This window comes from Anomaloglossus baeobatrachus, chromosome 8 (genome assembly GCF_048569485.1).
Source record: "Anomaloglossus baeobatrachus isolate aAnoBae1 chromosome 8, aAnoBae1.hap1, whole genome shotgun sequence".
Taxonomy (NCBI): Eukaryota; Metazoa; Chordata; class Amphibia; order Anura; family Aromobatidae; genus Anomaloglossus; species Anomaloglossus baeobatrachus.
In genome coordinates, this window is record NC_134360.1 from 3,807,856 (window position 1) to 3,822,598 (window position 14,743).

The window sequence follows — 14,743 nt, forward strand, 5'->3', positions numbered from 1 at the left end:
CCGGGCCTCCCACATGAGGAGGACATCACAGAGCGGGATCCCCGGGTCTCCCACATGAGGACAATATCACGGAGCGGGATCCCCGGGCCTTGCCGATGAGGACAATATCACGGAGCGGATCCCCGGGCCTCCCACATGAGGACAATATCACGGAGCGGGATCCCGGGCCTCCCACATGAGGACAATATCACAGAGCGGATCCCCGGGCCTCCCACATGAGGACGACATCACAGAGCGGGATCCCCGGGCCTTGCCGATGAGGGACGATATCACGGAGCGAGTCACCGGACCTCACAGTTTAGGACAATATCAGTTTTATTTTCTGGGGTAAAGGACACTTGGTTCCGCCATCGTCACAGTCTGTTCTCTACGTTCTAATAAATAGGTCTCTAGTTAGACGCGGCGTCCTGCTGGTCGGCTCCGGGACAGATGCATGAACAAGTCCCCCGAGTTCAGCCACTTCATCCCTCCGTACTGGGGACACTTCGATGTTCTCGATCTTCTATAAAGTCCCAGAGCCGTACTGCATTAAAGAACTGCGATGAAGCACAGACATTGCATTAGTGCGGGGCAGGGGAGTATTTAGCAGCCGTTACAATACATGAAGCATCGACTGTAAGGCCACAGACACAAGTTGGCCAAACTCTACAATATCAAATTGACCACCCATGTGCATGGAGGACCCTGACTCCACCGGCAGAAGATGTTGGGGAATATCTGTCACCAGAGGAGTCAGGCTGCGCCTCTCACAGAGGACACCGGGGCAGTGCGGCCGTGCAGAGTGCTCCTGTGGCTACTGAGGAGTCGCGTGAGATACATGAACGTTCAGGGGGACAGCGATCTACTGAGAACGGAGGAGTAATGTCCATCACACCCTGAATATACAGTATATGATTCCACTCACCCCGCACCGTGCCCTCGGAGCCCAGCTGTTTCCTTGGCTTCTCTGGGTCAGCTCTGGTTCCATCCGGGTACGCGTGCAAGTACATGCACTTACCCCCAAACGGGCAGGTGCCGCGTCCCTGATCAAAATACTTGCAGGCCCTTTTTCCTAAAACAGAAAAATGTGTATTGTAAAAACCGACGTAAATATTCATAGATTCCCCACATACTCCTCTCTCCGGGGCGGCTGGAGAATGGCCACAGAGGCGAGCGAAGTGGAAACAGCCCATCTGTCTGCACATGGGGGGCCATGCCGGAGCCTGCGCTTCATCCACAGACGGCTGCCACCCCAGAGCCTGCGCTTCATCCACAGACGGCTGCCACCCCAGAGCCTGCGCTTCATCCCCACACGGCTGCCACCCCAGAGCCTGCGCTTCATCCCCACACGGCTGCCACCCCAGAGCCTGCGCTTCATCCCCACACGGCTGCCACCCCAGAGCTGCGCTTCATCCCCACACGCGGCTGCCACCCCAGAGCCTGCGCTTCATCCACACACGGCTGCCACCCCAGAGCCTGCGCTTCATCCACACACGGCTGCCACCCCAGAGCCTGCGCTTCATCCACACACGGCTGCCACCCTCCAGAGCCTGCGCTTCATCCACACACGGCTGCCACCCCAGAGCCTCCGCTTCATCCACACACGGCTGCCACCCCAGAGCCTGCGCTTCATCCACACACGGCTGCCACCCCAGAGCCTGCGCTTCATCCACACACGGCTGCCACCCCAGAGCCTGCGCTTCATCCACACACGGCTGCCACCGCCAGAGCCTCCACATCATCCACACACGGCTGCCACCCCAGAGCCTCCACATCATCCACACACGGCTGCCACCCCCCAGAAGCCTGCGGCTTCATCCACACACGGCTGCCACCCCCAGAGCCTGCGCTTCATCCACCCCGGACCACCCAGCTCTCTCAGAACAGGTGGGAGACTAACAGGAGGGGCACTTACCCCATTCCTTGCTTAAAAGCCTCAATGAGTTCATCCTTCTTGCCCTGATCTTCCACCCAGTAGACGCTCGGGATCACAAACTCTGAGATAACGCGACACTCTGGGCACGAATGGGAAACAGAGGAACAAGCAGAAGGTTGTTACAAGTGATGGCGTCAGACACGGACCGCAGAGAGGTAATTAACGTTTAGAGATTCACAACCTTCAGAATCCTCCATCAGATTAGGTCAGGTCCCTCCCCCCCTTCGAGGGTTTTTACATCCCAATTCAGCCACATGCTCACTACCTCAATGACAAAAACAAAACAATGTCCGCTGCCCGTTTTGCCCGGAGTCTGAGCAGGCTAGCCAGTGTCCATATCTGGTACACAGGGGCCGCTCTCCGCTGCCACCTTCCCCGTACACCTCGTCTGGACCTGGGGGGCTACAGCTGAGGTAACGTCCGCGCTGTCTGATCATTCTGCAGTAATGGGGGCCGCTCTCCGCTGCCACCTTCCCCGTACACCTCGTCTGGACTCGGGGGGGGCTACAGCTGAGGTAACGTCCGTGCTGTCGGATCATTCTGCAGTAATGGGGGCCGCTCTCCGCTGCCACCTTCCCTGTACACCTCGTCTGGACTCGGGGGGGCTACAGCTGAGGTAACGTCCGTGCTGTCGGATCGTTCTGCAGTAATCGGGGCCATTCTCCGCTGCCACCTTCCCCGTACACCTCGTCTGGACCTGGGGGGGGCTACAGCTGAGGTAACGTCTGCGCTGTCGGATCATTCTGCAGTAATGGGGGCCGCTCACCGCTGCCACCTTCCCTGTACACCTCGTCTGGACTCGGGGGGGGCTACAGCTGAGGTAACGTCCGTGCTGTCGGATCGTTCTTCAGTAATCGGGGCCATTCTCCGCTGCCACCTTCCCCGTACACCTCGTCTGGACTCGGGGGGGGGGGGGGGGGGCTACAGCTGAGGTAACGTCCGCGCTGTCGGATCATTCTGCAGTAATGGGGGCCGCTCTCCGCTGCCACCTTCCCCGTACACCTCGTCTGGACTCGGGGGGCTACAGCTGAGGTAACGTCCGCGCTGTCAGATCATTCTGCAGTAATGGGGGCCATTCTCCGCTGCCATCTTCCCCGTACACCTCGTCTGGACTCGGGGGGGCTACAGCTGAGGTAACGTCCGTGCTGTCGGATCATTCTGCAGTAATGGGGGCCGCTCTCCGCTGCCACCTTCCCTGTACACCTCGTCTGGACTCGGGGGGGCTACAGCTGAGGTAACGTCCGTGCTGTCGGATCGTTCTTCAGTAATCGGGGCCATTCTTTGCTGCCACCTTCCCCGTACACCTCGTCTGGACCTGGGGGGGGGGGGGCTACAGCTGAGGTAACGTTCGCGCTGTCGGATCATTCTGCAGTAATGGGGGCCATTCTCCGCTGCCACCTTCCCCGTACACCTCGTCTGAACCTGGGGGGGGGGGCTACAGCTGAGGTAACGTCCGCGCTGTCGGATCATTCTGCAGTAATCGGGGCCATTCTCCGCTGCCACCTTCCCCGTACACCTCGTCTGGACTCGGGGGGGGGCTACAGCTGAGGTAACGTCCGTGCTGTCGGATCGTTCTTCAGTAATGGGGGCCATTCTCTGCTGCCATCTTCCCCGTACACCTCGTCTGGACTCGGGGGGCTACAGCTGAGGTAACGTTCGCGCTGTCGGATCGTTCTTCAGTAATGGGGGCCATTCTCTGCTGCCATCTTCCCCGTACACCTCGTCTGGACTCGGGGGGCTACAGCTGAGGTAACGTCTGCGCTGTCAGATCGTTCTTCAGTAATGGGGGCCGCTCTCCGCTGCCACCTTCCCCGTACACCTCGTCTGGACCTGGGGGGGCTACAGCTGAGGTAACGTCTGCGCTGTCGGATCATTCTGCAGTAATGGGGGCCATTCTCCGCTGCCACCTTCCCCGTACACCTCGTCTGGACCTGGGGGGGCTACAGCTGAGGTAACGTCTGCGCTGTCGGATCATTCTGCAGTAATGGGGGCCATTCTCCGCTGCCATCTTCCCCGTACACCTCGTCTGGACTCGGGGGGGGGGGGGGGGCTACAGCTGAGGTAACGTCTCACGGTGACACTTACTTTATAACCGGATTCTCGAATTGTTTGGCACATCGCCATTGTCTGATGCAGGAGAGGCAATATGTGTGACAGCAGCTGGACAGGATCCCGAATCTCCGCTCCGCGGGGGGCGGCTTCTCATACACCACCTCCATGCAGATACTGCACACTTTGTCCTGACTGGCCTGGAAAGCAAAAGCCTTTTCCATCTCGTGTTCAAATGCCGCCATGCACAACTGGAGGAGGAAGAAATACGGGGGATTAAACCCTGGAATAGATGACAGGGGGTCTCTGGAGAGAAACTGCACCGAGAGGAGCGAAAGGCTCCGCGAACAGCACCGACCCCAGCTGCCCACACAATGGTCTCCGCTCCTCCGCCAGCCCGGACCACACCGTGAACAGCTATGACTGGTCATGTTTTGTGTATCATTATATACACTATATATATATATATATATATATATATATATATATATATATATACGCAGCGCATCATGATGTCCACGCTGGTGACAATGCCTCGCGCACCTTTTCGTGGGATTTCCGCTGTTCCTGGTCGTACGGGTGAAGCACTTGCAGGTTGCAGATCTCGCACATGTCCCCGTGGATATAGCCACAGCTTTCTCCATAGTGGCACGTCCCGGCAGCTGCATAGGGACAGAGCAGGTGGGGGTCCTCCAGATAGGGGGCGGCTGTTTCTACTTCTTCTAGTCCCGTGCAGATGGCTTCCAGGTATGAATGTGGCTTTCCGCCCTGATCCGCGCCTTCTGCTTCGCTGCAGGACTGCGGATGGGACGTTGGATGGACTCGGTTCTTTTCTTCCGTCTGTCCACATAGATCTAATTGCAAAAAATATCATATTAGACCCCAATCTCTCTCATGAGCTGGGGATAAGCATTGCTGTCTGCCAGGACACACACACCCGCAGATCACGGTCCGTGCAGACCGCAAATTACCAACCGACTGCCTGATATACGCCTGTCTGAGCCGTGTGCAGCGCGGCCATATGTATGTGACTTCATTTAGGTGTTTGGGTTTTTTTCATTTCAGGACTGTAGAACCGTGTAACCTTTACCCAGCAGAGGATGCACATGAGCCGGCAACAAACAGGGCGAGTGCCGACTGTGTGATACAGCCAATACTCGCACACAGCAGGGACTAGAGTCGAGCTCGGATCGCTGCCGACTAGATTTCAGTCAATTAGGAACCAAAATTATTTCTATTTGCCAATTACCAGAATAAAGACAGCAGTGTTCAGGCATTTTACTTCCTTTCTGCACAGTGCAGCTTCCTCCATGTCATTAGTATTTGGTGGCATTGCCCTTACACTGTGTGACTTGGGGGAAATGTTTTGGATCCTTCCAGAAGCTTCTCACAATAGTTGGTGGAATTTGGGCCGATTCCTCCTGACAGATCTGGTGTAACTGAGCCGTGTTTGGAGGTCGCCGCTCGCTCCGGCCTTTTCAGCTTTGCCCATACATCTTCCATAGGATTGGGATCAGGGCATTATGATGGCCACTCCAAAACATTGACTTTGTTGTCCTTAAGCCCCTGTGTACCCAGTTTGGCAGTAGCTTCGGGTCATTGTCCATTTGGAAGACCCATTTCCGCCCAAGCTGTAAGTTCCTGGCTGACGTCTTGAGATGTTCTTCAGTATTGCCACATAGTCTTCTTTCCTCATGATGCCATCTATTTTGTGAAGTCACCAGTCCCTCCTGCAGCAAAACCCCACACCATGATGCTGCCCCCGTGTGTCACAATTGGGATGATGGTCTTAGGCTTCAAAGCTTCTCCCTTTTTCCTCCAAACGTAACGATGGTCATTATGGCCAAACAGCTCAATTTTAGTTTCGTCAGACCCCAGGACAGGTCTCCACATATTAAGCTCTTTGTTCCCGTTGCATGTGCAAACATTAATCTGGCTTTTTTTCTGTCTCTTTTGGAGTAATGGCTTCTTCCTGGCAGAGTGGTCTTTCAGTCCATGTGGATACAGTAGTCGTGTCACTGTGGATAATGACACAATCTTACCAGCTTCCTCCAGCATCTTCACAAGGTCTTTTGCTTTTGTTCTTGGGTTGATCTGCACATGTCTGACCAAAGCCCGTTCATCTCTGGTGCACAGAACCAATCTCCTTCCTGAGCGGTATGATGCCTGCACATTCCCAGCTTGTTTGTACTTGCTTATTATTGTTTGTACAGATGAAAGGGGCATCTTCAGGAATCTGGAAACTGCAGCCAAGGATGAACCAGACTTGTGCAAGTCCACAATTCTCCTCCTGATTTCTTGGCTGATTTCTTCTCACTTTCCCATGATACTACACAAAGAAGCCGTGTGTTTCAGGTGTGCATTACAATACATCCACAGGTGTGTCTGTAACTAACTCAGATGTTGCCAATAAACCTATCAGAAGCTTCCAGAAACATGACATCATATGGGCGGTCCCATATTGTTTAAAGGCACAGTACTCTTAGTGTACGGAAAATGTTTACTGTGCAGAAAGTAATAAAAAATGCTTGAAAACATTCTCTCTCTCATTATTCTGGCATTTGGCAAATAGAAATAATTTTGGTTCCTAATTGACGAAAACGGGAGGAAAACCTGCAGATGTGTGTGTACAGCGAGCGGAGGGAAAAACCTGCAGATGTGTGTGTACAGCGAGCGGAGGGAAAAACTGCAGATGTGTGTGTACAGCGAGCGGAGGAAAAACCTGCAGATGTGTGTGTACAGCGAGCGGAGGGAAAAACCTGCAGATGTGTGTGTACAGCGAGCGGAGGGAAAAACCTGCAGATGTGTGTGTACAGCGAGCGGAGGGAAAAACCTGCAGATGTGTCTGTACAGCGAGCAGAGGGAAAAACCTGCAGATGTGTCTGTACAGCGAGCAGAGGGAAAAACCTGCAGATGTGTCTGTACAGCGAGCAGAGGGAAAAACCTGCAGATGTGTCTGTACAGCGAGCAGAGGGAAAAACCTGCAGATGTGTCTGTACAGCGAGCAGAGGGAAAAACCTGCAGATGTGTCTGTACAGCGAGCAGAGGGAAAAACCTGCAGATGTGTCTGTACAGCGAGCAGAGGGAAAAACCTGCAGATGTGTCTGTACAGCGAGCAGAGGGAAAAACCTGCAGATGTGTCTGTACAGCGAGCAGAGGGAAAAACCTGCAGATGTGTCTGTACAGCGAGCAGAGGGAAAAACCTGCAGATGTGTCTGTACAGCGAGCAGAGGGAAAAACCTGCAGATGTGTCTGTACAGCGAGCAGAGGGAAAAACCTGCAGATGTGTCTGTACAGCGAGCAGAGGGAAAAACCTGCAGATGTGTCTGTACAGCGAGCAGAGGGAAAAACCTGCAGATGTGTCTGTACAGCGAGCAGAGGGAAAAACCTGCAGATGTGTCTGTACAGCGAGCAGAGGGAAAAACCTGCAGATGTGTCTGTACAGCGAACAGAGGGAAAAACCTGCAGATGTGTCTGTACAGCGAGCAGAGGGAAAAACCTGCAGATGTGTCTGTACAGCGAGCAGAGGGAAAAACCTGCAGATGTGTCTGTACAGCGAGCAGAGGGAAAAACCTGCAGATGTGTCTGTACAGCGAGCAGAGGGAAAAACCTGCAGATGTGTCTGTACAGCGAGCAGAGGGAAAAACCTGCAGATGTGTCTTTACAGCGAGCAGAGGGAAAAACCTGCAGATGTGTCTGTACAGCGAGCAGAGGAAAAACCTGCAGATGTGTCTGTACAGCGAGCAGAGGGAAAAACCTGCAGATGTGTGTGTACAGCGAGCGGAGGGAAAAACCTGCAGATGTGTCTGTACAGCGAGCGGAGGGAAAAACCTGCAGATGTGTCTGTACAGAGAGCGGAGGGAAAAACCTGCAGATGTGTCTGTACAGAGAGCGGAGGGAAAAACCTGCAGATGTGTCTGTACAGAGAGCAGAGGGAAACTAAGGGTTACAACTGTACACACACATCCCAGTACACACACACACCAGTGCATACACACAGTCATGGCCAAAACTATTGGCACCCTTGAAACTGTTCCAATAAATTAAGTATTTCTCACATAGACATTTTTGCAATTCCACATGTTGTGTTCCACAGAGCTGAGCTCAGCAGCCGCACATACCGCGATCTCTGAGAACGATGGACTTCTTCTCCCGCCTGTGGGGGGCGCTCTTTGTGACGACCGGAGGGGCTTCCACTGCAGATGACGATGCAGGAGGGGTCTGGACTGGAGCTGCTGGGACGTCTTGGGGGTAATAAACGGCAGGAGAGCCGGCTGGCTTAACATGATCATATCTGTAAAACACACACATGTGATGACGGTGCGGAGGCAGGACGGGCCGCGGGGCTCAGAAAATCACAGTCTCTACAGAGGCTTTCTGACCAGAACCTCCGGTCACAGGAGATTTCAGCAAATATCCGCAGAACTGTGACCCCAGAGCTTACACTTTCCCCAACACGTCATGTGACTACGCCCGCAATACCTGCAGCGGGATCCGTAGGCGCACTGTCCTTTCTGGTAGAATCGGCAGATGGAAGACGGTTTACTGTTGGCCAAATCGTGCGAGAACAAGCAGCGGTTTCCTTCTCGACAGACGCCGTGTATGAAGTATCTGGAGGTCACAGAAAGAAGGTTTACAGGAGCAGCGGCGGAAGAAAGGTGGCACGGGTGTGTGAGATCAGACACTGCCGGACGCCGGGGCGGGCAGACACTGCCGGACGCCGGGGGGGGCAGACACTGCCGGACGCCGGGGCGGGCAGACACTGCCGGACGCCGGGGCGGGCAGACACTGCCGGACGCCGGGGCGGGCAGACACTGCCGGACGCCGGGGCGGGCAGACACTGCCGGACGCCGGGGCGCGCAGACACTGCCGGACGCCGGGGCGCGCAGACACTGCCGGACGCCGGGGCGGGCAGACACTGCCGGACGCCGGGGCGGGCAGACACTGCCGGACGCCGGGGCGCGCAGACACTGCCGGACGCCGGGGCGCGCAGACACTGCCGGACGCCGGGGCGCGCAGACACTGCCGGACGCCGGGGCGCGCAGACACTGCCGGACGCCGGGGCGCGCAGACACTGCCGGACGCCGGGGCGCGCAGACACTGCCGGACGCCGGGGCGCGCAGACACTGCCGGACGCCGGGGCGCGCAGACACTGCCGGACGCCGGGGCGCGCAGACACTGCCGGACGCCGGGGCGCGCAGACACTGCCGGACGCCGGGGCGCGCAGACACTGCCGGACGCCGGGGCGCGCAGACACTGCCGGACGCCGGGGCGCGCAGACACTGCCGGACGCCGGGGCGCGCAGACACTGCCGGACGCCGGGGCGCGCAGACACTGCCGGGACGCCGGGGCGCGCAGACACTGCCGGACGCCGGGGCGCGCAGACACTGCCGGACGCCGGGGCGCGCAGACACTGGGCGGGGGTCTCAGCACCAGTGCAGCCACCAAAACTACTGCACCTCCTTATCTAAAAGGTCAGATACTTTTTAAAGTCTCAAGCTGAGTCTTCAGGAGCAAGTAAAAGTCTTATAGAGAAGTGGAGGCCGGGGCAGGGCGGCGTTACCCCGCAGATATGGGTCATGCACCGGCCACGAGGGGCAGGGACGAGGAGTCCCCACAGACCAGGGTCTAACCTGGATCTGCAGCCAAAGCACAGAAGGTAAAATGTGTCCGCACCCCGAACGCCTCAGCGACCCCGAGGATGAGAAATCAAATCAAGGTAATGAGGTGATGGGGGAAGGGGGACAGAGGAGCATCTGGGGAGGGCAAGACACACGAAAGCCACAGAGTGCAAAAAAACATGAAGGACTCGAGACTATGAGAAATAAGCACAAAGCTAAAATAACAACGAGCGGCTTCAGAACAACTCAGTGACCATTCCTGACCGGCCCAGCCACAGCCCTGACCTAAACCCAATAGAGCATCTCTGGAGAGATCTGAAAATGGCGTCCACCAACGTTCACCATCCAACCTGACGGCACTGGAGAGGATCTGCAAGGAAGAATGGCCGAGGATCCCCAAATCCAGGATCCCAAGAAGACTCCTGGCTGTACTAGCTCAAAAGGGAGGGGGCGTCTACTCAGTACTGAGCAAAGGGGCTGAATACTTATCAGCATGTGATATACTGAGCAAAGGGGCTGAATACTTATCACCATGTGATATACTGAGCAAAGGGGCTGAATACTTATCACCATGTTATATACTGAGCAAAGGGGCTGAATACTTATCACCATGTTATATACTGAGCAAAGGGGCTGAATACTTATCACCATGGGATATACTGAGCAAAGGGGCTGAATACTTATCATCATGGGATATACTGAGCAAAGGGGCTGAATACTTATCACCATGGGATATACTGAGCAAAGGGGCTGAATACTTATCACCATGGGATATACTGAGCAAAGGGGCTGAATACTTATCATCATGGGATATACTGAGCAAAGGGGCTGAATACTTATCATCATGGGATATACTGAGCAAAGGGGCTGAATACTTATCACCATGTGATATTTCAGTTTTTCTTGTTTAATAAATTTGCAAACATTTCTACATTTTTCTTCCTGGGCAGATGGGGGATGGGCGCAGAGTGTACATTGATGTACCCACTGTATATACAGAGGATGGGGGATGGGCGCAGAGTGTACATTGATGTACCCACTGTATATACAGAGGATGGGGGATGGGCGCAGAGTGTACATTGATGTACCCACTGTATATACAGAGGATGGGGGATGGGCGCAGAGTGTACATTGATGTACCCACTGTATATACAGAGGATGGGGGATGGGCGCAGAGTGTACATTGATGTACCCACTGTATATACAGAGGATGGGGGATGGGCGCAGAGTGTACATTGATGTACCCACTGTATATACAGAGGATGGGGGATGGGCGCAGAGTGTACATTGATGTACCCACTGTATATACACACAGAGGATGGGGGATGGGCGCGGAGTGTACATTGATGTACCCACTGTATATACAGAGGATGGGGGCGGCCACTTTAGAGATGTGCAGGTGATGACACGTGCGCTCTGATATATACACATATATATACACACCCCGGGCGGCTGCTGGTGAGGTTATTGCCCGTCCTCTATATATGAAGTACGGGAGAAGAGCTGCGGATCAGACATCGAGCGCCATGTATAGGGGGAGCGGCCGCTCTATGAGCTCTGACCCCAATAATGAAGAGGACGCTGCTGTAGAGGAGGGAAAGCAGCAGCACGGACACCGCTCTCCCCGGGCTCAGTCTCCTTAGAGGGGGCCGTGTGAGGAGGACGGTGACCCCCAATATACTGTACGCTGTGCTCCGCCGCACTCCACTCATCCCCCACAGCTCAGTATAGTGGGGGCACCTGAGCTGCAGCAGCCGGACCCTCCCCCACCACACATCACTGGAGAGCCCCTTTGACTCTAAGGGTCAGAGGTCACACCCTCAGCACCTGCCCACCGCCGCCCCGGGGGCCACACGGACGGGGGAGGGGTAGTACACAGAGGAGCCCACAGCAGACGAGGGGGGGGGGGGTACACAGAGGAGCCCACAGCAGACGAGGGGGGGGGGGGTACACAGAGGAGCCCACAGCAGACGAGGGGGGGGGGGGGGGGTACACAGAGGAGCCCACAGCAGACGAGGGGGGGGGGGTGGGGTACACAGAGGAGCCCACAGCAGACGAGGGGGGGGGGGGGGTACACAGAGGAGCCCACAGCAGACGAGGGGGGGGGGTGGGGTACACAGAGGAGCCCACAGCAGACGAGGGGGGGGGGGGGTACACAGAGGAGCCCACAGCAGACGAGGGGGGGGGGGGTACACAGAGGAGCCCACAGCAGACGAGGGGGGGGGGGGGTACACAGAGGAGCCCACAGCAGACGAGGGGGGGGGGGGGGTACACAGAGGAGCCCACAGCAGACGAGGGGGGGGGGGGGGTACACAGAGGAGCCCACAGCAGACGAGGGGGGGGGGGGGGGGGTACACAGAGGAGCCCACAGCAGACGAGGGGGGGGGGGGGGTACACAGAGGAGCCCACAGCAGACGAGGGGGGGGGGGGGTACACAGAGGAGCCCACAGCAGACGAGGGGGGGGGGGGGTACACAGAGGAGCCCACAGCAGACGAGGGGGGGGGGGTGGGGTACACAGAGGAGCCCACAGCAGACGAGGGGGGGGGGGGTGGGGTACACAGAGGAGCCCACAGCAGACGAGGGGGGGGGGGGGGGTACACAGAGGAGCCCACAGCAGACGAGGGGGGGGGGGGGGTACACAGAGGAGCCCACAGCAGACGAGGGGGGGGGGGGGGGGGGGTACACAGAGGAGCCCACAGCAGACGAGGGGGGGGGGGGGGTACACAGAGGAGCCCACAGCAGACGAGGGGGGGGGGGGGTACACAGAGGAGCCCACAGCAACGAGGGGGGGGGGGTTTACACAGAGGAGCCCACAGCAGATGAAGGGGGGGGGTACACAGAGGAGCCCACAGCAGACGAGGGGGGGGGGGTACACAGAGGAGGTCACAGTCCGGGGGGGGGGGGGTTGGGAGGGGGGTACACGGAGGAGGTCACAGTCCGGGGGGGGAATGGGAGGAGGTCACACGGGGGGGGGGGGGGACACGGAGGAGGTCACAGTCCGGGGGGGGAATGGGAGGAGGTCACACGGGGGGGGGGGGGGGGGACACGGGGGAGGTCACAGTCCGGATCTCACCTGCACGTCACGTATTTTGCGCTCATGGCTCCGGTCAGACTGCGGCCACGCGCGTGTTATTGTCGCACAGATGTCTCCCGCAGGCTCCGCCCCTCGTCCCCGCCCTCAGTTGCCGCCGGTATGACGTCAGTAGCGGAGCAGCTCATAAACTCTTCCGGCGAGTAGCGTGACCGCGCTCCTTAGTTCCGGGGCAGCCGGGGATGTCTTGTCCCCGCACACATGTGTCCGCGCGGGGCGGAGTCGCGTGGGGAGAATTGTTCCACTTGTTGCAGCCTCTCGTGTTCTCGGATTTTTCATGCAGCATTTACTCTTTACATTAGAACCGCAGCAGAGATTACCTGAGTGTGAATTCTGGCAGACCGCAGCGGTTTGTTTTTCCCTCTTCGGAGCCGAACCTTCTTCATTTTTCCATGAATCTCCCCAGATCAGGGCTTATTGTTTTAGCGACGAGTTGTACTTTTGAATAAAGCCATTAGTTTTACCATTGAATGTACTAGAAAACGGAAAAATTCCAAGTGCGGTGAAATTGCAAAAAAGTGCGATTGCCTGATTAATTCTGAGATATTTTACTCACAGAGTTCACTATATGATAAAACTGATGTGTGACGCCTCGTGTGGGTGTGACGCCTCGTGTGGATGTGACGCCTCGTGTGGGTGTGACGCCTCGTGTGGATGTGACGCCTCGTGTGGATGTGACGCCTCGTGTGGGTGTGACGCCTCGTGTGGATGTGACGCCTCGTGTGGATGTGACGCCTCGTGTGAATGTGACGCCTCGTGTGGGTGTGACGCCTCGTGTGGGTGTGACGCCTCGTGTGGGTGTGACGCCTCGTGTGGGTGTGACGCCTCGTGTGGGTGTGACGCCTCGTGTGGGTGTGACGCCTCGTGTGAATGTGACGCCTCGTGTGGATGTGACGCCTCGTGTGGGTGTGACGCCTCGTGTGGATGTGACGCCTCGTGTGGATGTGACGCCTCGTGTGAATGTGACGCCTCGTGTGGGTGTGACGCCTCGCGTCGGTGTGATGCCTCGTGTGGATGTGACGCCTCGTGTGGGTGTGACGCCTCGTGTGGATGTGACGCCTCGTGTGGATGTGACGCCTCGTGTGGGTGTGACGCCTCGTGTGGATGTGACGCCTCGTGTGGATGTGACGCCTCGTGTGAATGTGACGCCTCGTGTGGGTGTGACGCCTCGTGTGGGTGTGACGCCTCGTGTGGATGTGACGCCTCGTGTGGATGTGACGCCTCGTGTGGGTGTGACGCCTCGTGTGGATGTGACGCCTCGTGTGGGTGTGACGCCTCGTGTGGGTGTGACGCCTCGTGTGGATGTGACGCCTTGTGTCAGTGTAGTGGCTCGTGTGGATGTGACGCCTCGTGTGGGTGTGACGCCTCGTGTGGATGTGACGCCTCGTGTGGATGTGACGCCTCGTGTGGGTGTGACGCCTCGTGTGGGTGTGACGCCTCGTGTGAGTGTGACGCCTCGTGTGAATGTGACGCCTCATGTGGGTGTGACGCCTCGTGTGGGTGTGACGCCTCGTGTGGGTGTGACGCCTCGTGTGAATGTGACGCCTCGTGTGGGTGTGACGCCTCGTGTGAGTGTGACGCCTCGTGTGGGTGTGACGCCTCATGTGGGTGTGACGCCTCGTGTGGGTGTGACGCCTCGTGTGAGTGTGACGCCTCGTGTGGGTGTGACGCCTCGTGTGGATGTGACGCCTCGTGTGAATGTGACGCCTTGCGTCAGTGTAGTGGCTCGTGTGGGTGTGACGCCTCGTGTGAATGTGACGCCTTGCGTCAGTGTAGTGGCTCGTGTGGATGTGACGCCTCGTGTGGGTGTGACGCCTCGCGTCGGTGTGATGCCTCGCGTGGGTGTGACGCCTTGTGTCAGTGTAGTGGCTCGTGAGGGTGTGACGCCTCGTGTGGGTGTGACGCCTCGTGTGAATGTGACGCCTTGTGTCAGTGTAGTGGCTCGTGTGGGTGTGACGCCTCGTGTGGGTGTGACGCCTCGTGTGGGTGTGACGCCTCGTGTCAGTGTAGTGGCTCGCGTGGGTGTGACGCCTTGTGTCAGTGTAGTGGCTCGTGTGGGTGTGATG

At 57.3% G+C, this 14,743-nt stretch overlaps 1 protein-coding gene across 1 annotated transcript; it reads right to left on the minus strand.

Moving 5' to 3' along the window:
- Window positions 1-297: 297 nt before the first annotated feature.
- MKRN2 (makorin ring finger protein 2) lies at window positions 298-12,788 on the minus strand. Its single transcript, XM_075320638.1, is given in 9 exon segments — window positions 298-467; window positions 470-537; window positions 907-1,044; window positions 1,889-2,003; window positions 3,999-4,215; window positions 4,508-4,818; window positions 8,086-8,258; window positions 8,447-8,575; window positions 12,660-12,788. Coding segments are annotated over 9 exon segments (1,251 nt in total). The 5' UTR covers window positions 12,686-12,788; the 3' UTR covers window positions 298-393.
- Window positions 12,789-14,743: the final 1,955 nt, after the last annotated feature.